We start from the raw sequence: 24,188 nt of genomic DNA, 5'->3' as shown, positions 1-24,188 counted from the left end.
TGGGATGCAAATGTTGTCATCTACTGCATTAAGGAGGTCTTTAAACCTCATATCCTGACAAGGTAAAGGACTTCTGGTAATAATTTTATTTTCCATCAGTGACTGTAGAGGCAGTTTGCTTGCGCTTGTCATTGCTTGCACATTTGAAAAGGGAGATTGCTTTTTTGCTGGTGTTGATGGTGATTTCTCATGAAGGCATGGTTTTCTGGCATCTGTTAAGTCTTCAAAATTATTCTGATTCTTCTGAGAGTCCAAAAGTTGCTGATAAATGTGCTCACATGGCATACTTTTGCTTGATGACTTAGGAGGGCTAAGGTGGACCAATATTTTGTCTGCAAACTTGGAGACTAAATAGAATATAGAAAAAATCAGATCAGGTTCTGCTGGAATGGTATAAATGTGTCTACCTTAATTTTATTGATTACTATAGAATCAAAGAATCATACAATAGCTAGAGTTGGAAGAGATCTTACAGATCATCTCGTTCCAACCCCTCTCCATGAGCAGGGACACCTTTCCCTAAAACAGGTTGCTCAGAGTCCCATTCAATCTGGCATCCACAACTTCTCTGGGCAACCTATCCATTTATGCTTCTGATGATATTTATCACATTAGTTTAACCATAAGAATAGCTGTGGAGGTGCAATAACTGGAGTTTGATTATCGAGTACTTGGCGTCTATATGGAAAATATACTGAAGTTGTGACACTTGCACTATTCTCACATTCATCCTGGGAATGGTAAATGAATGTGTCATTTTTATTCATAAATGTCTATTCCTGGAAGTGCTTTAGCGGTACTAGTACCATCCCAGGGTGACTCATAAAGAAACTAACCTACACAGTGCCATGGAACAGTTATAATCAGTATCTGTAGAATATGCACTGGATCAGATGTTCACCTGTTAATTTTTTCACCTGATCAAAATTAAATTTATCACCAGACTTTGGTCTGGGAAACAATTGCTCAAAACCCTTGTAGTCTCAAGACAAAATGCAAAGATATTTCTATAGCATTTTCAGGAATCGTGTTCCCCTTTTTTGTAAAGCAGATATCTTTTAGACTAAGAGGTTATGATTTTTTTCAGAACAGTACCTTTTGACAACTTTTCTTGGTTTTCTAATGTAATTGCAATCTCATCTTCTTGAATAGCATCTGGCACTGCCAGGGTTAGTACAGAAGGAAATGCTCTATTGCCGTAATTCCTGACATTTTCCAGAGCATCCATTGCAGTCTTCTTGGAAATTTCTGATTCCTTATTCAGATGTTCATCAAGATTAACACTGTGTTTTTCTGTTTCATTTTCCCTCTGTAATATGATCAGACAACATTTGATTAATAAGGGACAAAAATCCTTAAACTTTAAAAAAACCCTCAGTATAACATGTGCAATGGGAAATCTTGTTTTTACACAAGCCTTAGTTACACACATCAACAATTTCATCTGAGCAGATCTCATGCCAGAGGTTCTTCCTGAAACCCAGTGGGCTGGCGACCTTTTCTTTTACCACACAGATTACAGGGGCAAAGTTTTCCTGAAAATCCACTTGAGATCAGGATGCCATCTTTGGAGAGCCCATAGAACTTCCTTATGGCTTGTGGCTCACAGAGTCTGCTAACAGATGTATAAGGCAGATCAAGATATCACAAAAAAACCCAAAAACATTACAGGATGCTGTGAACCATCCAAGGTCCAGAAGAAAGATTGTCATAGGACTGTTGCTGTTTTCTGTGAGGGCAAGTAGTCAACACAGGAGTAGACCAGATCTGGGAAGATTTTGCAGCAGAATTTCAGCAAGAAGACCTCCATGGAGCTGTGGTAACAGGACTGTTCATCCCAACAAGAACATGGGCTTCAGGACTCCTTGCTGCAGTACTGTTACCCTCTCTCCTACAAGCATCCTCTATGCACAAGGGGATATGTTCTCATATGTAGGTCCCTTGTCTGTCCCATGACCCAAGTTTTCAGAGTCCACACTGTGGCAGCCTCATACACACTGATGCCGTGAGAGACCCCAACAAAGCAGGACTCTGAGCCAAGTTAGTAAGGGATAAGATAAAAAGTGAATATTTTTTAATGTCAGGCTAGGGCCTACAGGAACACATGATGATATGCATGTGCACCTCCCAAGCTCTAATTTTCATGGCTTTTATAATATGATCCATCCAATCATTACTTTACACATCTCTCGGTCCAGCCCTGGTCCCACCCCTGTTCCACCCCCCTGGGACTTGAGTCTGCGTTCAGTGAGACCCTCCTCTTCATCAGTTGTCTTCTTTCTCAGGCTCCTGGAAGTTTTCCAGTGTTTTTTGACTCAAGGTTGTTGGCTTACGTTTATGTCTCATTCTGCAGGACTTTCTGATAGTCATCAGCATTCTACCTTGAAGAGAGTCTAAACAAGACCAAATAACTAAAGGAATTTGAGCTACTGATATGTGCTAGGGGTTAGGATACATAAACAATGAACTTAAGCTGCCAGAAATATTAACACACTACATTCGCTTTTTTACTACAGTTACAAGTACTTCTAAAAGCTATAAAAATGAAAAAATCAAAAACCCTTCGGTATCACACCAAGTTTCAGGTATCCAAACTTTGTGAAAATGCAAGGTTTGCACAGTGAAATAAATCCCTTCCTACAGGATGAGCTGATTGTGGCATGCATTGCTTCTGTCATAGACCATCTTCCCTCGGGTCTAGCACTAGCCAAAATGACATTTCTGAAATGCAGAATCACAGAATATTCTGAGTTGAAAGGGTAATCAAGTAAAACATTAGCGAATGGATCATATGGGGATGAAGCCCATGACCTTGGTGTTATTAGCACTATGCTGTAATGTAGTTTCTGAAACCAAGACAACTATGCACATGGATATTACAGTTCAATATCAAGGTTTTTTCGCTGCTCTCCATATCATCTTTGACAGACCCACTTTGTTATTATGCCACCACTTTAAGAATTATCTATAGTGAGTTTTGGTCTTTTCACTATCATCCACACGTAATACAAACTTTGCTTCCAAAATCAGAGAAGCCATTTGTTTTACTATGGTATAATTATCTTTCATGCTTTTCTTCTAGTCTTGCAAAGTACTTCCCTTGTAAAAAATATGTTTTTAATCTAACATGCTGTTACAAAAAATGGATGTAATTTGTGGAGAAAAGGCACTTTTGATAGCTTGCATGTATTTTGTGAGTTAGCAAAAATGATTGGAAAAATTTGAAGGGCCCCAAACCTCAAACTTGTGGGGTCACCCCATCCTTCCTACATATTTGCAGCACCCAATCACAATTAAGGAAATTATTTTAAAAGAATTTATAAAAAGAAACACAATATGTTTAAGTTGACAACACATTGCTAAAACCACACTAGATCAATTGGGAATTTGATATGTCATAAGTATTTTAGGCTATGCAATCAAATAGTCTCCCAGGATTTTACACAGTGCTAGTTAAGAAAACAAATTTTCATCTTATATTTTGCAAGCTGTCACCTTATATACTGTATATCGGAAAACTTGCCATGACTGATTTTACTGCCAGACCTCTTAAGAGCTAATTGGTTAAGCACCTGGGCAGGAAGCCTTTTGGCAGAAATGCTATTTTCTGAAAGGACTAGCTATAAAATTCTGGATGGCAAATTGTGATCATTAAGGCTCCCTCTTCTATAACAGAACACATAAAATGTAAATACATTGCTTGGAGAAATTACAATGCATAAAAGGACAGGCTGTGTTTTAAGTTTATCCAGTGACTTACCGCTCAAATTTGAACATGGGAAGGATCTTATGCTTTTTTCAGAGTAAAGCTTTCAGCAGACTTCTCTAATTGCACACAGAAAAATGAGACTCACATCTGTTTGCATCCACCAAAACTATTATTTGCATGTACAAATGTTAACTTGTGTATACAAGGAGATATTGCAAATACAGTGACTCACAGTGGTTTATCAAGCACAGGGGTTTTGTACATGAAAAGTAATTTCCACAGACTCTTTTTTCAGTTGCAGATTAGAAGTTGTGCTGAAAATTTGTCCGCAGGAAATTGTATGTTTCTTGGTATTGTGCAAAAAGTCATAGTGTATTCTGCTGCCTGGAATGAGTTTAATGTAGTGGTTTGTGAGTATGCATTTGAATTCCAAGCAATGTTTTGGGCTGATGATGTTGGTGGAATTTTTTATTTCTTGTTATTCATGAGCATTGTTATGAATGCAATTACTTTTCCACTTGTGTTGATATCTGATATGTTTGGTTCTTTTTGGACAGAGTATTCAGAAGAGCCAGATGCCAATTTTCTCTACAATTCACTGAGGGGAGAGGAGGCTTCTAATTTGCTCAAAAATACTGTAGTATTCTTTTAACACAAATTTGCTCCTTTATAAATATTATAAATATCTCTTTTCATAGGTAGACAGGAATACGCAATAGTCTTTATGGTCCTAGATGGAAATAGTGTAAATCAATGGCAATTTGTTTTCAGGTTACTTCATTTTATCTGTGACTGTTAGTTGTTACTTATCTCTTTAAATAATTTAGATTTAAATTTGAACTCATTTAGATGCAAATGCTAATTTTTGTGCTTTAATTTTATACACATAAATAGACTTGTTGGGCTCAGTGAAACTATGCACGTCCTTAAAGTTAAAGCAGATGCATACATTTGGAAGATCTGGAGAGTTGAAAGGAAATTATGTGATTTAAAGATGTATCACACACTGCTAGTAATAAATAGCAAAGAATTGGCTTTATACAGACTAGAGAGAACATCTATCTATGCATTTTGAAATATCCTTGGCATAATTTGTAACTCAAATATTAAAGGCCCATGCTTTTTTAATTAAGCTCCAGTAACATCAGGCTCTCAACAAGAAGAATAAGAAGTGGGAAAATTCCCCCTCACACTCAGTTAACAGGCTTTATGCTTCTTCCTCAGTTTCAACTCTGTGGCCGGGTGGTCGGAGAAGTGCATTACAGCCTGCCAAAGAGGTGGTTGAATTTGGCCTCTTTTAGACCAAAGCAGAGGATCCTTCCCCCAAGATAATCCCCTGCCAGCTACCTCCTCCGAGAGCTGTGCCAGAGCAATGTGGGCTAGTCTCCAAGAGAGCTGGGGGCTGCTCTTGGCTCTGTCTCTGCCCAAAAACGTCATGCCACCCGTGTGTGGCTCTGCCTTGGAATCCAAGAGATGCATTCTTTTCTTTTCCCTATATACTTTGCATACGCTTAGGGCTAAGTTTTTCCATTGTGCAAGTGTGTGCATAAAGTAGCTTTAGCTGAAGAACAGGCCAGAGGATACTGGAAAAATAAGAGCATTGATTGAGTAAGAATGCCCAACTTGATTTCTTAGCTAGCTTTCCTCTTTTTATCCTCTGTTTTTGCCCAAACCCCATCCTTGCTGACAATATAAATATTATTGAATGTTGGAGAAACTGACATAACATGGTAGCACTGATAGTGATGATTTAAAAGAGCTCCTGGGGAGGACTTATTGCACAGGTTAATTGTACAAAAGGCTTGAATAAGGAATGATCAAGAGATGATCTTTATTAACTACAAATAGTTACACAGCCTAACTGCTAGCAAAGGGAGAAATATTAATTTTCATAATAGAGAAGAATATAAGAGGTTGTAGAGGAATAAAAATAAGAAACAAATTATGTAGAGTGGTTATCTGGGGAAAATCAGTGAGTTTAAAAACACTCTTTGATAATAGGCTTTGGGTTTATGAGTTTAAAGGTAGCATTTACAAACTTTGTGCTGACAATCAGGAGGAAACAAACTTAATGACATAGAAAAATTGTATGAATTGGTCTGTTCTAGTTTTCTAACTTTTGTGCCTTAGGAACAAATATTGGAAGGTATTATTTGTGGTAGAATCCACTCTGCCAATTTAGTCATCTAGCTTGTGCGTGTATTTCAAGTTCTCAGCAAAGATGTCCCCCTGAAAGTGATAATTTCCCTGTAAAACCATCAAACAGAGATTCTGTCTGCAAATTTAAGAACTCCCCACACTGAACATGTGATGATTTGCAGATCAGCACTGTTGTGTGGTGCAGAAGGAAGAATTACAATCCTGGGAGCTATGTGGAAAGGGACATAGGGAAGGTGTAGAAATGGAGAGTTGTTATATGACATAACTGAACAGATCCCCAGTTCCCATGGTAGACATGTCCTGCGAGGTTTAGCTCAGCAAGGGGAAGTGCAAAATCCTGTTCCTGGGAGAGAACAACTCCAGGCACCAGTATGTGCTGGGGTGACTTGACTATAAAGCAGCTTGGAGGTCCTGGTGAACACTAAGCTGACCATGAGTCAGCAATGTGTCCCTGCTGCAGAGAAGGCTGATGGTAACCAGAGCTGCATCAGGAGTGTTGCCAGCAGGTCAAGAGAAGTGAAACTGTCTCTCTGCTCAGCGTTGGTGAGGCCACACCAGGAGTAGCATGTCCTAGATCTGGGTTCCTCAGAATGAGAGAGACATGAATGTATTGGAGAGAGTCCAGTGAAGGGCCATAGAAATGATTAAGCAGCTGGAACATCTATCTTATGAGGAAAGGCTGAGAAAGCTGGAACTCTTCAGCCTAGAAACTCAGAGATGCCTCATTAATATATACAAATACCTGAAGCAAGGGTGCAAAGAGAAAGAAAATGGGCTCTTTTCAGTGATGACAGGACCAGAGGCAATGGACTCAAACTGAAACACAAGAGGTTCCCTCTGAACATCAGGAAACATTTTTCCACTGTGAGGGTGACCAAGCACTGTCACAGGGTGCCCAGGGACACTGTGGAGTGTTCATGCTTGGAGATATTCAAAAGTTGTCTGGACATGGTCCTGGGCAAACATCTCTAGTTGGCCCTACTTGAGCAGGAGGGTTGGATCAGATGGTCTCCAGAGATCCCTGCCAACCTCAGCCAGTCTGTGATCCCAAGATTCTGTGAAAGTCATCACTGTTTTGAGCTGGGAGCTGGTCAGGTTATTTTGGATTGGTATTGGTTTGTATTTTAAACTTTGATTGGAAAAATGTCAACACAGAGAAAGAAAATATCAGTCATTCATTTGTTAAACTTTCCCTCTTTTGTATCCTGCCTAGGAAATACATTTACCAGCACTTCAAAGCAATAATTTGTAGTATTATTAACTTACAAACAGATATTTTTGATGTCTGTGCTCGATTTCAGCTTCACTCTATGCCTAAAGAGGGCACTTTGGATGCCAGGAGTAGCAGAAAGTAACACAGACCCTTAATCAGCTTGCAACTTTATCTACAAGATCATTTCCCTCTTACACCCAGTTAGGATGCTGAAAGAGGTCATACAGGATGTGAAACACTACCACTTGCCTGGCAGGCTGGGTCTCTGCTGGCTGTAAATCACCTTGGTATCCAGAGGTATAAGAAAGCTGGTCAATAGCCTTCACAATATGGGTCTTTTTGAGTCACTTATGATTTATCAGATCCTACTTAAAACTGTAATATGAAAAAAATCACATATGTGAAGAAAAGCCTCCTCTCCCTAAGCATGCACACACACAACTCCCTAACTCATATTTTTGAGTTATGGTTCTGTCTGCAGACACTGCACAGACTGTTGTGACCTCAAGGCTGTGTGCTGGTGTGGAGATCTGGATCTGCTCAAGCTCATCTGAATAATTTCTAGAGGAGTCAATTGGACCTTCTCAAAATACAGCTTCTCTGGGGCGAAGGCTTTGAATGGAAGGCTAATCGCTGATGTGTGTTGTTTTGTAGCTGAAGCTTTTCCCATTGCACTTGTGTGTTAGGAACTGGAATTTGGCTTCCTGTCTGCCTAGTTTCTGCCTGAAGCAAAATTTTTATGGCTGAGCTGTGAACCCCTTAGTGGAGACGGTTGTAAAAGAAAAGCTTACAGCCTTTTTGACTAATTGTGGCCTTACCAGCAATTATCATAACTTTTTAAATTTATTTTTAAAATTTTTGTCATCTCTGACCTCACTCTGTGTCCCTGAGTGAGTTAGAGCTGGAGTGTGAGCATGAGATACAGTGGTAAAAACACACAAAAAAAAGATGCTGGGAAAAGATTTTACAACTTTCATAGCTTCCCACTCCCCAGACTTTGGATTAGGTCCTCACAGACCAGTTAGAAAGGGAAGGGATGACGAGGTCACCGAGATGCTAATGATTGCTTTCCCAGTGGGAAAGTAATCCTATATGTAACGCAAAATAATTCTCAATCCCATTACAACCAGCAGCTCATTTTTAAAATTCATTAGTCATAGAAAAAAAAAATATATATATCTGGGAATAAAAAAAATCTCATAAATTAATCACTTCACAGAGTGCCAGAATGTAATTTTCTTGAGACTGCACTCAAATCTGAAATTTCCCAACTATTTTTTGTGAGTTTTTCACCATTCCATGGACAACTATCCTATTTACATCTGCTACGTGGCTACTGCGTTGTTCCTCATAAAAATCCAGGGAGCACTTTATGCCTCTCATGATCATTACATCTTACCTGAGCTCTTTTGTGGTCTTTCTGGTACCTGAGTAGTTTCTTCAGCAATAAGCAATAAGAAGCCATGGCAGAAGAGGGTCTGTTATTTATTAAATTGTTGATAACTTCTGAAAGACTGAACTTCATAATTTCTGTCATGTAGTTTAAAACAACAGGATTCAGTTCACTGGGGCAAAGTCTGAAATATTAGGAAAAATTATTAAAATATAAATGCTGTGTCCAGGTACACTGTCAGAATTTACAGTAAGTGGACAATACACTTCCTGTGATGTAACTGGAGTAAGCTATGTTGATTGTACAGGCAAATTATGATACACAGTTGTGCAATGATCCTCTTGTCTGACCATGCTAACTTCACTTCTGGGCTGAGGCTCTGTTACTGCATCATTAAATATCCTATTGTTGATATAATTGATTATTCAGAAAGGACACCCACCAGGATTAAGCCTGGAAAAAATTAAAAGATGGAAACCAGTATTTTCTCATTTTAATCAAGTGTGTTTATTTCAGTTCTCAGTACAGTAGCCTCAAATGGATTAACAGAGAGACAGACAGTGTGTGTGCATGTACATAAGACAGGAAGAATGCTAAAGGCAGGAACATCTTGGAGGACAAAAAAAGAACTAAAAAAAAGTACAGTAAGATTTTAATTTTTTTATATAAATCAGATTGTGAAATAAAACATGTTTTGTTATAATGATAATTGCTTTACTCACAGACTTATGTAAGTAGCAAAATCTAGTAAAGTTACTGTAGAAATATGTCAGCCTTGAATTCTGAGATGCTTAAGATATTTTTTCAAACTTTGGTATGAATAAAGCACAGAAACATTTGAGAGAAGGGAAGGAGAGCAAAGGTAGGAGCAATGAGTAATTCTCCTAGAAACTAACAAATTTCCCAGAGATTTCTAACAACTGTGGCTGTGACAGATAGTGGATCATCTGCATTAGGAAAACCTGCTAAGTGTCCTTTAGACACTATTGCAGATGGTGCAGATTACATAGGCCAAATTATTATCTTTTTCAATTAATGTGAAATACTGACTTCTACAGAACAATCTGGGCATAAAATATGTGACCTATTGCTAGCTACTTTCAGCAGCAAAGATGCTAAAAGGTCCATCACTGAACTTAGGTATTCAAAGACCTGCAAAGTATGTTTTGCAGCATCCCAATAAGAAAGATTAGTAACATCTTGAAAGTTGGCAATGTTTATGTGAAATGTCATACTGCACATACCTATTTCAGCATTTTACAATAATCTTAAACTGTAAAGTCCCTTACTAAGAAGAAATGGAGACTAGCTAAAGCTGGTTACAAAGATGGATGAGAATAAAATGTATTCAAATAACAGGAATTTCAGTGTAATATAAAAATGTTCCCTCAGTTGGGCATGTGAGACCTAGTTTGGTAGGAAATTATTAGAAGCACATTGTCTAGAAATTAGTGGCATCTGGGAGGATGTTGAGAACAAAATTATTGATAACAATGGATATAAACAGTTCTATAAAGATGTTTTCTCTTAGATAAGATTTATCCATGGTTAGAAAAGTTGATGTGGTGTTTTCTGAAGTAAAAGTCTGTCATTTTGGAACAGACCACAGTAGATAAGAAAAATCACTAAAAACAAATACCCAAACAATCTTAAAACACTTCCTTCCCAAATCCCCAATCCTAAAATCCCAAGCTAGAAGACAGATGTCAAAACTGTTACCTGTTCTCATAGGCAGCAGTGTTCAGTGTATTTCTGGTGAAACCTTCATTCAACCATTTGTCTTTTATTGCTTCTTTGACTCCGGGCCTCTTAGCAGGGTCAGGCTCAAGTAAGGACTGCATGAAGTGTACAGCTCCTGTGCAGTATTCCAATGAAATGGCTTATTTATTAGTAAAATTGATTATGTGACCAGTGCATAATTTTTCCTCTTTCAGAATTGTGGCACTTGCTCTGCTTCTCCACATTGTAAGAGCCTCAGATAAAATTCGGACTCCAGGGCTTTTCTCTGAGACTGTTGTGGTCCCACATGGTGACTCTGTCCTGCCAAGGTCATCTGAACAAGGTGGGCAACAAGAGCCAAACAATGCTAGGATGCATGCTAGGGACTTGTGGATGCAGTTGTAGATGCAGCACTGGACCTCACTTCCTAAGTTTCTTGATTTACCCCAATGAAAGCTGCCTATGGCATCAGTAGCACTTTCAGCCTTGTGCTCACTCAGCATTTGATCAGGGCTTTGAGAAGGGGTACTTCAGTGCCAGCTGAAGTTATTTAACTCAGGAATTCTTTTCCTCACAGAAAGAAGCCAATTGCATTGATAAAACTCTCTGTAACGAGGCACAGAAATGAACCCCTGTGCTCAGCTGATATGTTGTGCTTTGGCTTCCTGGAGCTGGGACAGAGAAAGCTCAAACATTCCCATATGTCAATCACTCAGCTCCAGCACTGCATAAAGTCCCTCTCCTTCTTTTTTTCTTCTTGGGAAAACTTTACTGAATTTTTCCACATTCCTTGGGGATGTTTTGAAATGAATAAAATGGCAAGTGAGCACTGAACTGGGAACATATCACTCCTTTCACTTGTAATCTCAGTCAGAAGAACTTAGATCTAAAGTAGGCAAAAGCTAGTTTACTACTGCTCTCTCACTAAATTCCCAATGGGCAAGAGAACAATGGAGTTATCCACAATCTTCCACTAACAGTGTGGGCTTTGTAGAAAAGCAGACATAATGCATTTATTAGTAGAAGCTATAACAATAACATAAATAAGAAAAATTAGAAATATAATAATTTCTGCTATGGAGGGATTGTACAAAAATGAAGCAGCTATCTCGCAACCGAAATGCAGAGAAAGAGAAATGAGAGACTAATGCACAAACATTCTTGACAGCTATGGTCAATATCCTCATACCATTTACTAGGGGAGAGAAAGAAATTGAATCATCGCATTATCTTAATTCTGTTCTCCAGACTAGATCCAACTAGCTTAGTCTGGAACAGTCTGCTGCTTCCCAGTACTTGGCTGCAGGCAGCCACTGAACTTAATCTTGGTTCCTAGGCTCATTCTTGTCTAATGTCATAGCAATGCTGTTTCAAATGATGGGGAGACTGAACTCTTGCTGGAAGGGAGCTGAGCTAAAAATGTCTCATCCTGCTCTGTTTTCTCACTTGGTCAGTGAAGCTGTACGGTAAGAGCTGTGAGAAGGGGCCTAAGCCTGTGATGGTCACCAGCAGGGATGCTAGTCCTGGTGGAGAGAAAACAGGGATTAAAGCCAGAGGTGTATAGGTATCATTGTAAAGCAACAGAATTTTGAGCTTTGAGGAAGTAAATTTTGGACTGCTGATTGAGAGTGAATATACACCAATTTGACTTCCAGGATTTAGAGCAATGGGTTGTAATTCAGGCTAGAACTTTTGAGAACTGTCTTTCCTGGTTGTCCCAAAAGACTCCATTGACTATACCTCATTGAAGACTGACATTAGGTAATTAACTGGAAAATGTTATATTTCAGTTCTTTCTCACGAAAAATATGAACAGACTCTTCACAAAAATAGCCCTCCCATTTCTTTAATAATCTCAATGTCATGGGCTTTGTCAGTAGCCAAAAGATAAGGTCTTCAGTTAAAAAATAGCTAAGGGTTTGATAACTTATTTCTGAGAAAAACAGGAAAGAATGCCTGGCTATGACACACAGAATAGGACATACTAAACATGACAGTGTTCCCATTTACTGCACAGCTGCTCCACTTATGTAAAAGCAATGCATATTTTATTCCCTCTGTAAACAAGACCTAAGAATAATAGTCTTTTGAAGACACAACAATGTTATTTTCCTACTAGCCTGAGATAGAGATATTGCCTTAGGCTCAAAAAAGTTATTTCTAAATGTAAACAAAACAACTGGGAAAAGTACCTTTTATTTTCCATAAGATTGCATTACTGTTAAATCCCCGCTATTGCATGGATTAGAACTGTTTTACATTAGTATTTTTTACAAAAATGGAAATGATTTACCAGAGGAGATATCTGATGGAATAGGGCTGATTTCTCCGATTAACATCTTTTGGTGTAGTAGCTTGATATTGAAAGGTTCCACGGTGAAAGGTAACGTGCCAGTTAGCATAGCAAACATGCTTACACCTCTGTCAAAGAAAAGGACAAACATCAGAGTTCTATATAATGCCAATAAATATTTATTTAAAAATCCCACAAAGCTACGAGTCAGTTTCCAGAGATTTGCCTTCAGCATCGAGTGAGATTACAAATTACCTCTAAGCAGCAATTTGTACTGAATACACATCTTATACCTTTTTTTTTTGTGTGTGTGTGTGAATATCATTTTATCTAGGAAGAAATATTGTGGGAACTATGTATAAAATAGAGTGTACAGTGAGTGAGTGGAAAGCCTGCTGTGTTGAAAGTGGAAACCTGCTGTTTATTTTAAAACTAAACTAATTGGAGTGACAGTGTAATGTACCCAGCCCATCAGAATAAAGCATTTTGGTTTGGAGACTGAGTGACAACACAAAACTGGGACTGATGCAATAGATCTTGTTCCAAATAGTAATTCAGTTCTTCTTGTTTTGCTCAGATTGCTGAATTAGGTGTGACTTATGCCTAGAAGGCATACATTTGGTAACAACTTGTTGTTGGCTAAAGACTTAAAACTTTAACTCTTGCAAAAGACCAACATTCTGCTAGCACCAATCAGGAAACTTTGTGAAGGTTTGCCATTCAGTTTGGAGGAGTACCAATGTTTGGAAAACTTGCTTAGCTATCCTGAGTTTGTGAAGAGGGAGGTTTCCTTGAACACTCTCCATGGTACTTCCTTTCTCCAGCTGACCTGCACCGCCACAACAGCAACGTTCTTCATCATAGAATCATAGAATGGCCTGGGTTGGAAGGGACCTTAAGGATCAACTAATTCCAATTCCTCTGCTGTGGGCAGGGCCACCTTTCACTAGACAGGGTTACTCAGAGTTCCTTCCAACCATACTTTATTCAGCAAAAATATTAATTTTAGGAATGCAGGCAATTTTAATTTAATTAACCTGGTTGGTATATTAGTGGAGATAATGATGATGTTATCTGTGAGACAAATCTGTGGTGTGCACAACTACAGTCTTCTATTAATATTTTCGAACAGTTGAAAAACCACTCAATTAATGACATATGGATAAATATTTGTTATTAATCTTCACTAGGACTTTTCTCACTTTAGTGCTCTAAACCCTAGATATCAATATTTATCAGTGGAAAGAGACAGGCCTCTCCAAGAGACTTTCATTATAGCAGTATTATAGAGTTATTTTAGGCTACAGTTAAATGTCTCAGGAGAGGAGTTGTCTGCATTCACTGACAGTACTAGAACACTAACTACCTGGTCTATCCCAGATGCCTAGTTGTTAAATGGATTAATTTATGGGACATCAATTTCTTCTCACTTTACCAAACCTTCTGATAAATCTAGTCCTTGAAAGTAATGCTTTTCAAAACTTTCTGATGAATCCTTTAAGTAAAAAAACACCAGAGATACAAAGGAAAGATGCTACAAGGAAACATCATTGAGTTGACTGAAGTAGCAAGTATTTTTGTTCTATAATACACAGTAACATGGGAATTAAATGTAGCTGTAGTTAGAGTGAGAGAAGGGCTCTTGAATACTCTCTGATGAAAGGGAGTAACTTGCAATGCAAATAGTAGTTTAATGTCATTTTTCTTTGTAACACTACAAACACTACCATGCACTTTAAATTGCTGGTGCCTTAAAATGGCAATAGTTCTTTTTATCAGTCTACTGGATGGGGAAATCTTGAAGGTATGAGAATCTGTGGAATGGATGGAGCTGCTGTTCCAAAGTCTGTTTTAAAGTCTTGCATGCAATTGTACCCAGTTAACAGTAACAGGACACTTGGAAGTTAATTGTAGATGGAATCTGATTGTTAAACTTACCTATAACAAACTGCTTCTCCTCTGTCCTGCTGAACTGTCTGGATTTGTTTGAATACAACAGCTGTTTTCTCAATTCAGCTGGTGCATGAAAACCAATCACTTTCCAGCCCTCCACAGAACCTTTAAAATCTTCTGCACAAAAGTCATCATTAGGCAAACAGGCACTGCTCTTCCCTGTTGCCTCTCAGAAGCCTTAGATGTATTGCAGTTGAATCTGGTTGAGTTTGTGCATATGCTTTTCACTGACTATGGCTTTCTGGTTCCCATTGTAATGACTCCTTGCCAATCCTGCTGCATAAAGTCAGTATTTCTGCACTACAGAAAGTTTTTGATTCTAGAGTTCAGTCCACCTGTAATCTTTTACTTATTTTGTGACAATAGAAGTAACTTATCTTTCTAGTTAATATTTTAGTCCATCAGTATTTCCTTTCCCACTCTGATAAAGTGAACAATTCTGATTTAAATTGTAAATGTATTTTATGCCTGAGGTGCAGAATCTGTCTATGTTAAACACCAAGGGCCACATATAAGTTTTATATATCTCTCAACCTGTTATATGCTCTTTATTAACAGAGTGAGCTCAGTAAATGGTTCTAAGGTTACTGCTTTGCTCTCATTCAGATATCTGAAATGTGAAATCGGTATGATCCTATTTAAGTGCTGACAGCATTCTGTAGACCTGATTAATCTGTGTTATATCTACATAAATTTGGAGTATTACTTCTGAAAACCAGACTTATACAGAAGTAATTTTGTAGCACATGTCCCTTCATCCTTAACTCTGTGTACCAATCATAGCCTGTAAATTTAGAAGTAGCTGAGATATAAGAATCATGGTTAGATCAAAACCCTAATATATGTCTGCCAAAAGCAGGTCTTGAGAGGAATAATGTACATTATGTATCTATATGTATATAAATCCTTTTTCTCTTTTGAGCATATAAGAAAACTAAGCTTCTATTTTAGGCACTTCAACCAGATGCCTATTTATACATACCAGCAACCCCAAAACCCTTTGTCCTTTGTGAACACTCAGTTTGGTAAAAACTGAAGAGAACTCCTTGAGGAGAATCCATATTCTCACAGCTGAACAGGCAAATGTGACATCCCAGTTCAGAGCAGCTCCTAAAAGGCCTTTCCTTTTAGGATATGTTCTGACTGAATTGGTTAGATCAAGTGCAGCATTGTGTGTTGAACAGAATCACAGAATGGTTTGGGTTGGAAGTGATTCTAAACATCATCTCATTCCAACTCCCCTGCTATAGGCAGGGACACCTTTCACTAGACCAGGCTGGCCAAGGCCCCATCCAGCCTGGCCTTGAACACTTCCAGAGATGAGGCATCCAAAGCTTCCCTGGGCAACCTGTGCCAAAGCACAACATTAAGATCCTTTAAACCAATATAGTTGTGGTGTGGGATGGAAGGTGGCAATTCTAAGCCAAGAAGTCCTATTCCTCTTACAAGCCTTGTGAACTACATGAAGTCCATGGGCTTTTATCCTTGGCTTCAATAGCTGGATTTTTACTCTACCACTTGTTAGCCCGGCTACTGCAAGGAATTATGGCTATAATTGCAAATAGGTGGGAGGAGTCTGGATAAAGGTGCATTTTTATCAGCCACTGTTTTTTAAAAAAAAACTTAATGCTCTAGGCAAAGTTTTGGTTTAGTCTATATTACACATGCCCTGAATCATACCTCCTAGAAATGGGCTTAAAAATGTGTCCTAGGTGGAACACTCAGACCAAGGCATATGGTTGCTATCAAAACAGCTGAGAAGAAGCTGATACACTGGCACATATATATACATATAGAGAAACATGAAGATCAAAGGGTACAAAAATAATACTATAGATTCCACAGCTCCACCTGGGAAAAAAAAGTAAAGTATCGCACAACTTGTCTGCTAGAACTGCAAACCACAAATGCATTCAAAGAGTCTGAGATAGTTTATATGAAAAATTACTCTTCTCATGGCACCTTCTGCATTCCTGCTTATAATAGGAGATATATTCTGTAAATGTAATAAAAAAGGAAATTTGATTCCATTCAGGTTTGTCACCTATTTTTATCATAACTTGGTATAAAGGGCCTAGCTAAGGCATGGATGAAGGTCTTGGGGTTCTGCTATATCCACATATTTGGTTTCTGCATCCCTGAAACTCAAATATTCTGTATAGATTTCCTCTTTTGGCAAAATAGGCCTTAGCCAGAAAATGCCCATTTGTCAGAGTGTCAGGCTTTCAAGGCTTCTGATTTTGACAGAAGTTACTCAGCTATCAGCTGAAACTGTGTGGTAGAAAGACAGGAGGGTGGCAGGGTTCATCTGAGCGGGCTGGTATGGACAAGTTCCTTCTCTGGCTTTTTAGTAGAGGTTCCTATATGCAGATACCTTACCTTCTGCTGACACAGGGTTTCTCCAGAATAGCATGTGTATTGATCACTCATTTTTTTCTCCAGTGTTTTGCAATGTATGCACATTTCAAGATACTCAAATGTTTTTTTTCTGGTAACTCTTCTCTGATAGATCTTTGCTTTTGCCATTGATGTGCCAAAGCTGAGAGCCACCAACCCATTAATAAGAGTCTTGCCTAAATAAGTTTCAATAAGTGCATTTTTAGATCTACTTACATGGACCAGACATCCACCTTTGGACCATATTTCCTATGAGCAAGGAGTTCTGGGGCAGCATAAGCTGGGCTTCCACACTGAGTATGTAACAGCTCCTGGGAGAGACCCTCAAACTTTGCAGTATTGCTCAGTCCAAAATCTGGTGGTCACAAAACCAAAGGCAAAGAAGTTTTAGTCTCTTCTCAAATTACTTTACCAATTGTCCAAAGGTAGGAGAAAGATAAAACCAGCAGCTAGCTGAACATTTGTTGATGTTTCAGCTGTAGATGCTGATTTGGGTTCAAATAAATGTGCCATGAATTAGCAGTGGAATTACAGTGAAGTTACCCAGCCATGGACCTGGTTTGGTTGATTTTGGTTTAACTATTTTGGCTTGCCTCTGTTGACTGTATGCTGTTACAAGAGCTTAGCTACACAGTCGTCTTAGCATGGCTTAATGAGCCACAGCGTTCGGCTCCGCTGGGTATACTTTAGCCAGTGGCAAATGTGGGGTAAAATGTGCTAACTGAAGCCCTTTTCTCTGTATATGTGCATGTGTGCAACAAGGAAGGAAGAAAAAGGTGTGATTGTAAAGGACTGGCTGGCTATAAAACAGGGGTGAAGAGTTGGTGCCCTTTTTTCTCAGAGGTGTTAAGCTTTTAAAAGTTTGGGAAATGATGGGTTAAACATGTGGCTTCTCTAAGAGTTAGAATTTCTTTGTGGAGATTTTTCTGTGGGGTTTCCAAAGAATAAAATTAATGTTTCTCCGAGCTGTGTTAACTGCTTGGTGTAAATTCTCTCATTTTTTAAATGTTTGCTTCATAATCCTGGCAAGATTTCTCTTAGTGACCAAAGCAGACTTTTTTTTTTTAACACATACCAAATGATGAACTCTTTAGTTGAAATAATGACACAACAGAAACTATGTGTCCATACCTGCATTTCATCCCATAAGGTTTATTTTTTGTCTAAAACTCACTTCTGCTAGGAACAGCTTTCTCCACATAAAAGCTGTAATTGTTTCTTGCTTCTCCAGCGATACACAAGGCAGAGTTATTTTCCTTGTTCTCTTAAAAATATGTGAACTGTCAATGTCACTGCCACACACACATACACACACAAAGAAGAAAACAGGCTTCTCTGATAGCATGCACCTACCAACGATTTTGATGTTATTGTACTCATCAAGAAGAAAATTTTCAATTTTTAGGTCCCTGAAAAGAAGAGAGAAAACAAAATTTAAGATTCCTGATGTCCCAGCTAACCATTTGCAGACAGTTTTTATCAAACTTTAAAAGAAATAATAACAATAGTTGTGCACAGCTCTGCCTAACATTGTAACAAGATCCTTATTTCTTCCTCAAGTTTTCAGTTGGGAAGACAGAAACTTTCTGTATTTCAGGGAGTATTTTATGAGTATACATTTTAAAAATACTGTTCTACTGATTTATACATTGTTTTAAATGAACTGCATATATTTCTTCTCTTCAGTAAAAACTTAGCACATGTTGTATCAGAGTTTTTCTGGCTTTGTTTGAAGTACTAAGCCCTGATTTCTTTGTGAGTAAATTGTGCCTGGGAAATATGAAGTATGAGAAGGAAACTGGAAAATGAGGTTTCCCTTGCTTGTAGAAGAGGGGAGGTGTACCAAAGCTGGTTCAGAGACAGATACCCTGAAAGCAGACACATTGCTGCAGTGATGTTTATGTAAACAGTGTCAAACAGTGTCAGCTGCCCCTCCCTGGAGGACATAACTCAGAGCTGCAAGAAAATGTTGTTAGCTGGCTCAGGTACTTATTTGCTTATTGTGGGAACATTTATATATTTATAAATTAAAACCCAAAGCCAGAATACTGCTCCACTTTGGAGAGTGCCTGAAACGGCCACTGAAATCTTTTGCATCATGGAGGACTCATCAGCCAGTGTCATTTGAGGGTTGGGAGCCAATCCAAGAGCCTGCGATGCTTTGCTGACTCCCACCAAAGCCTCCTGCACGCTGCTGGAGGGTTCCTTCATCTTTGTCGGGGACTGGGGGGATAAAACAAGTTTCAGAAGCTGCTCCAGGGACATGGCTTTCCTTCCCACCTGCTCTGAAGTTGTGAAGTGCTTTTGTGAGCCCCAAGACCTCAGAAAGCACAGGAGGACAAACCAGAAGGAGAGATGGGAACAAGGAGCAAAGGCTGGATGGAACAGCACTGTGCTTCTGCAGGGGATGAAGTCTCAATGTGTATGTGGTAGTCATGATGGGTGGGTTTATGGGAGCATCCTTTTATTTCCATGGGTCTGGATGGGACAGCATTGCACTCAAAACCCTCTGCTATGCCAGACTGAGAATGGAATGGAGATGGTTTTAATAATATCTTTTTAATTGGTTTCAATTTGAATAGCTTGTTTTCTGTAGTGGCCAGTAAACCAGTGCCCAAAAGCTGGGAGATAGTTTTAAGATAACTTTGTTCATAGTCTACCTGTGTGATAACTCTGTGCACTCCGTGGTTTAAAACTAGTTGTGTTTCAGACCACTGCAAATCTGACATTTCTATCAGGTGTAGCACTCCACAGTGCACTCTGATGACTTTTACTGCACTACAATTAAATAATGCTACATTGAATTGCTACAACAGCTGTTCTATAGGCTGAGCTGAATGCTCACACAGTTATGTATGTTTTGCCTGAAAAACCTGATAATGGCCACTATGAAAGTTTATATAGTGTCAGAATTTATCTTGCATCAAAAATACATCTTGTTGGGTTTTTTTTTTTGCCAAAGGAAACTTTCCAAGAAATATTATAAATTTAAGCAACACCATGGGGCTTTTTGTCTCATTCCTGTGGGGACTTTAGACAGAGAACCTAAAGAGCAACTTGTAATGTTTCTCCTGGTCTTTGGTCCAGTAGGGATTCAAAAGGATATACAACATTTTTATATGGGAGAAGGGAAAATATCCATGAAAAAGAGCCAGGAAAAATTAGGAACTGTACATACAAGCAAGTAAATGTCACTTAGCAAGCATCAGATTTAGGAGTTGGTAGCTAACCCCATGCATGCATCAGCCCAATCCAGTTGCAAGGCAATGAGATTTAGCTTACACATCTTTATTTGAGATTTTTAAGCTCAGAAGCATTACCTCACCACTTGGATGTGTCCAAAGCAGGCACAGGGATAGTAAGCAGAATTCAGCTGATGAATGTTAGTTTGTGGAGCTGTTGAACCAGTATGCCTTGTCATTCTTGTATCTGGCACACTAAAATACTGGGAGAACAGGCAAATGAGTCAATGCTGCCTTCTGGGTCATTTTGGCAACTGTGACACAAAATCAACTGTGATTTTGCATGGACAAGAAAGGTTACTGCCTGTACTGTGAAATGTACACTCAATTTAAACTGTAAGGATTTGCTGGATCAGTGCTGATTTTAGAGCTAAGTCAGAGAAGTAAATCTCAAGAAACAAAATAGTTGTCCAAACATAGTGTAGAATTTCTGTTGAGATATCAATTTGGACTAAAAGTAGTCACAAAATTGGCCAGTTTTTCATCAGGTATATTATTAAGACAGTATTGCTTTTCTGAGGTATATCCAGTGTTAAAAATCAAGAATGCCCATAACACACTTTGAGTAAAAACACATAAAATTAGCAAATTCCTAAGTGATGAGCTTAGGAATGTGATCTTGCAATCACCAGACACCTCCATTCTAGTAAAATAAAGGGACCCTAGGCACAAACTCAAGAACTGGCACACGATTATCCATCTCATGAACTCATAACTGGTGTCATTTTACCAGGACCTTCCCTGTGGATCAGGAGCTGTTCCCAATAGGCAGCTTGGGAACTCTCCTTTCCTTGTGTTAAAGGAATGTAAAGAGTTGAGTTTTGCTCTGTGTTTAGATGAGAAAATCAGATTGAATTTGTGAGGTAACTTTCCTATTTCTGTACTCATCTTTCTGGGAACATTGATGCCTTTTTTTCAGATGAGGATACACCCACAATTATCCTCGTTGGTTTAACCTCTGCAGCAAGTTGTTATAAATCACTGCAGCTGGAGCTGAACAGGGAAGCCCTTGCAGATCTTTCCCAGTCTGCTTCTCATATAAGGTCAAGGTCACAGCTCTGAATCTCAAAGCTAGCAGTAGGTCATGACTTGAAGTACTGCTGACTGAACTTACACCTTCAACCAAGCAAGGTGGCTGGGCTTCTGCCAGACCATGCAACCTCGTAAACCCTATGACAGAATATTCGAGAGCCAGGGGGGAATTTTCCATTGATTAGGGGAGTTTGATAGTAAATCAAGTCACGAGAGCAGGTCATGCCTCTTTGTACATGGTTGGTCTCAGGATGTGCAGGAAAATTCTTCTCTCTTGCAAAGCTTTCCCAGCAAAACATAACCAACGGAAGAAGACAGAAGTAGAGCAAGAAGTCAGGCTACTCTCCAGCTCACTGTGAAGAGCTGCTTTCAAACATAAAGAAGAGGGCTTGAGAAAATAGTGAGGAATGTCGTCATGAGAAGAACATAAATGTTATGATCATGAGCACTGAAGCAGTGCTATAAAATAGATTAGTTGGGGAACCAGCAAGGCAGGGATGTCAGCCTGGACTAAAAGGGAGAAGCCCCTTGGGTTTATTTTCTGGTGTGTTTTTTGTTTGTTTGTTTAAATTCTCTCAGTCAGATACTGACCATTTCTTTCTTGTGTACTCCTTATTAGTTAACAAATCCAATAGAATGAAGTGCTGGATTGCAAGCACTTCAAGTCACAAAACACTTGTAAATGATGACCCATCACATTCACAGCTTATTTGTTGCATGGTTGCTGTAACGATGTAGTCAACTGGATTACTTGTTAGGTCCTGGGGACTTTCTTGATAAGTCCAGTTACCATTCAAAATTAAGGATCCGATTGACTGTAAATCATTAAGTAAAACAGAAAAACAGCAGGAAAAACTGCTTCTTGCCTATTTTCCCATTTAAAATGGAATTATTATTCTGCTCTAGGTATATGTGCCAAGATCCCTAGCAGGGAGGGATATCATCTTGAATGAGCTGCTGAGGTCCCTCTAGCAATGGCTGATGTCATGGTCTGTCCTTGTAATGTAAAATCCAATACGGAAGGTTGGTGACTTGTGACAGACCTGGACCTGCAGGACACATCCTTTTCACACGCAGTGATCTGTGATTCCTCATTTTTCAGTCCTGAGGGATGTGTGGTTATTTCAATATGTTGAGGCTAACCAAAGGAAATCAATATTTATATGCATAGTCATACTGAAATACTTGAATTAGATACACGTTTGTCACCAGCTAATTTTGAGATAATTGTGGCAAAGTATTGATTTTTTGTGCTCATCAGCTCTGATCCCTGGACCTTGTTACTTTACTTCCCACAGGAGTGTGTAACAGCTTATAACAGGAATAGCCACTACTGAGAATAAAATGCGTTATTAAAATGAGCTGAGAGAACGTACTCTTCTTTACAATCTCTGTTTTTATGAGGGAAAAATAAAGAAATCCTCTAGGTGAAGCAAGGCATTCTATGTTCTTGCACACTTTGTTTCTTACTGTCTGAAAGGGGAGAAGCATCTTACCTGTGAACAATTCCCCTGCAATGCAGGTGCTCTACTGCAAAAAGAATTTGCCTGATGTATCTTCTTACTTCCCATTCTGTCAGCCTCTTTTTGTCATAAATTCTGTCCAGGAGGTCCCCACCCAGGCACAGCTCCATCACCATGTAATAGGAGTTGTCAGTCTCCAATGTCTCATATAGCTGAACAATATTGGGGTGCTTAATCAGCTGGTGTATCCGTGGCTCACGCTTCATGTTTTTTAAGACATAGGAATCCTGCTTGGCTTTCTTCTTGTCAATGACTTTTATGGCTACCTAAATGGTAGGATATTTGCACATTGGCAACAAGTTTTGCAACCAAGATTAGTTTTTGAAAGGATATGGAGTGAGCTGACGTGTGGCTGTTTTTGACATGGTGTTGATAATAAGTATCACAGAGGGAGACATTTCTGAGGGAAGGGTGCACCTTTTATTTCTCTTGAAGGACAACATTAGAATGCTGAACTCTGTCCTATCTATCCGTCTCATTACGTTAATAAACATGAACATACAATATAGTCTGAAATCCAAAAAATCTCTACATGCTTGACTTGTAACTACATCTGTAAGGTACCACATCTATATTCTAACATGCTTTCTTCTGACTTAGTCTAAAAGCCAGCCAAGATGCTGGGTGTTATGGGCTGGGATTAGACTCTTTGTGGTTTGGGGAGCTAATCAGACAGTGCAGGTACTGAAGCCACAAGAAAAGTAAAATTCAAAAAGTTACTTTATATTAACCCACCTTTCCACACTTGTGTCTAGTGGTGCATTATTTTAGGCCAACTGAACTAGAGGTAACAGATTTTATCTGTGTCCTGCCATAAAAATGATTACTGTTGGAGTAGTTGGCTTTTCACTAAATGTTGTCCATAGCATTAAAGATCAGATACACAGCATTAATTAATGAGGATTATTAGGGAAAGCAGAATTGAAATTGTCTTTATGCCATCATCTTTCTGTCTTTCAGCAGGAAGATAACTTTGTTGCCTATATTTCATAATTGTGAAAATAGCTGCACTGAATACATTTTCACACATGTGACTGATTATACATGAACAATAAACTCAATTTATGAGGTTAATTTATGAGGATAAGGTTCAGAGGATAATTCACTGAGTAGATTGTGGTTTGCAGATTAAATGATCTGAAATTTTCTGCCATAAATTAGTGTGAGGTTACTTGTGATTCCTAGTGTGTGTTACCCTCTCACTATGAGCTTACCTTCTCCCCCGTAGGGATGTGCAGTCCCTCCATCACCTTGGCAAAGGAGCCCTTGTTGATCATTTTGCCTACTAGGTAATTCCCAACTTGTTTGGAATGAGGGAAAGTCTTCCCAGTCTCTTGAGGCATCTTGTTAAAAAAGGCAGGTATTTTTATATCCTTTAATTTTTTCTCCCATTCTGGTAATATCCCATTGAAGTTGCCTGTATGTGTCATTTTGTCATCCAAGCCTGCTTTCGTTGTTGTAGGCATTCCCAGAGAGCTGGATTTGTATTGCTGCTTTCCAGATATAGCTTCTGATTCACAGGAGATCCAGGCATTATGTCTGAATACCTCGTGG

At 38.9% G+C, this 24,188-nt stretch overlaps 1 protein-coding gene across 3 annotated transcripts; it reads right to left on the bottom strand.

The window, feature by feature from the left end:
- Positions 1-267: 267 nt before the first annotated feature.
- LOC139668304 (hormonally up-regulated neu tumor-associated kinase homolog A-like) lies at positions 268-24,188 on the bottom strand. 3 transcript variants are annotated; one of them, XM_071547840.1, is made up of 8 exons: positions 23,849-24,188; positions 22,608-22,900; positions 18,191-18,246; positions 12,488-12,615; positions 10,195-10,330; positions 8,482-8,659; positions 1,096-1,309; positions 268-347 (listed from the first exon to the last, which is right to left on the bottom strand). In XM_071547840.1, the coding sequence occupies exons 1-4, from the start codon at positions 24,098-24,100 to the stop codon at positions 12,608-12,610; spliced, it is 609 nt and encodes a 202-aa protein (XP_071403941.1). In that variant the 5' UTR covers positions 24,101-24,188; the 3' UTR covers positions 268-347; positions 1,096-1,309; positions 8,482-8,659; positions 10,195-10,330; positions 12,488-12,607. The 3 variants fall into 3 exon arrangements, with proteins under 3 accessions (XP_071403941.1, XP_071403942.1, XP_071403943.1); XM_071547841.1 differs by lacking the exons at positions 268-347; positions 1,096-1,309 and adding an exon at positions 2,377-2,393; XM_071547842.1 differs by lacking the exons at positions 268-347; positions 1,096-1,309; positions 8,482-8,659; ... (1 more) ...; positions 12,488-12,615; positions 18,191-18,246 and adding an exon at positions 21,393-21,477.

Source organism: Pithys albifrons, chromosome 2 (assembly GCF_047495875.1).
Source record: "Pithys albifrons albifrons isolate INPA30051 chromosome 2, PitAlb_v1, whole genome shotgun sequence".
Lineage (NCBI taxonomy): Eukaryota > Metazoa > Chordata > Aves > Passeriformes > Thamnophilidae > Pithys > Pithys albifrons.
The sequence above is the reverse complement of the archived record's forward strand: the minus strand, read 5'-3'. Positions and strand labels throughout refer to the sequence as shown.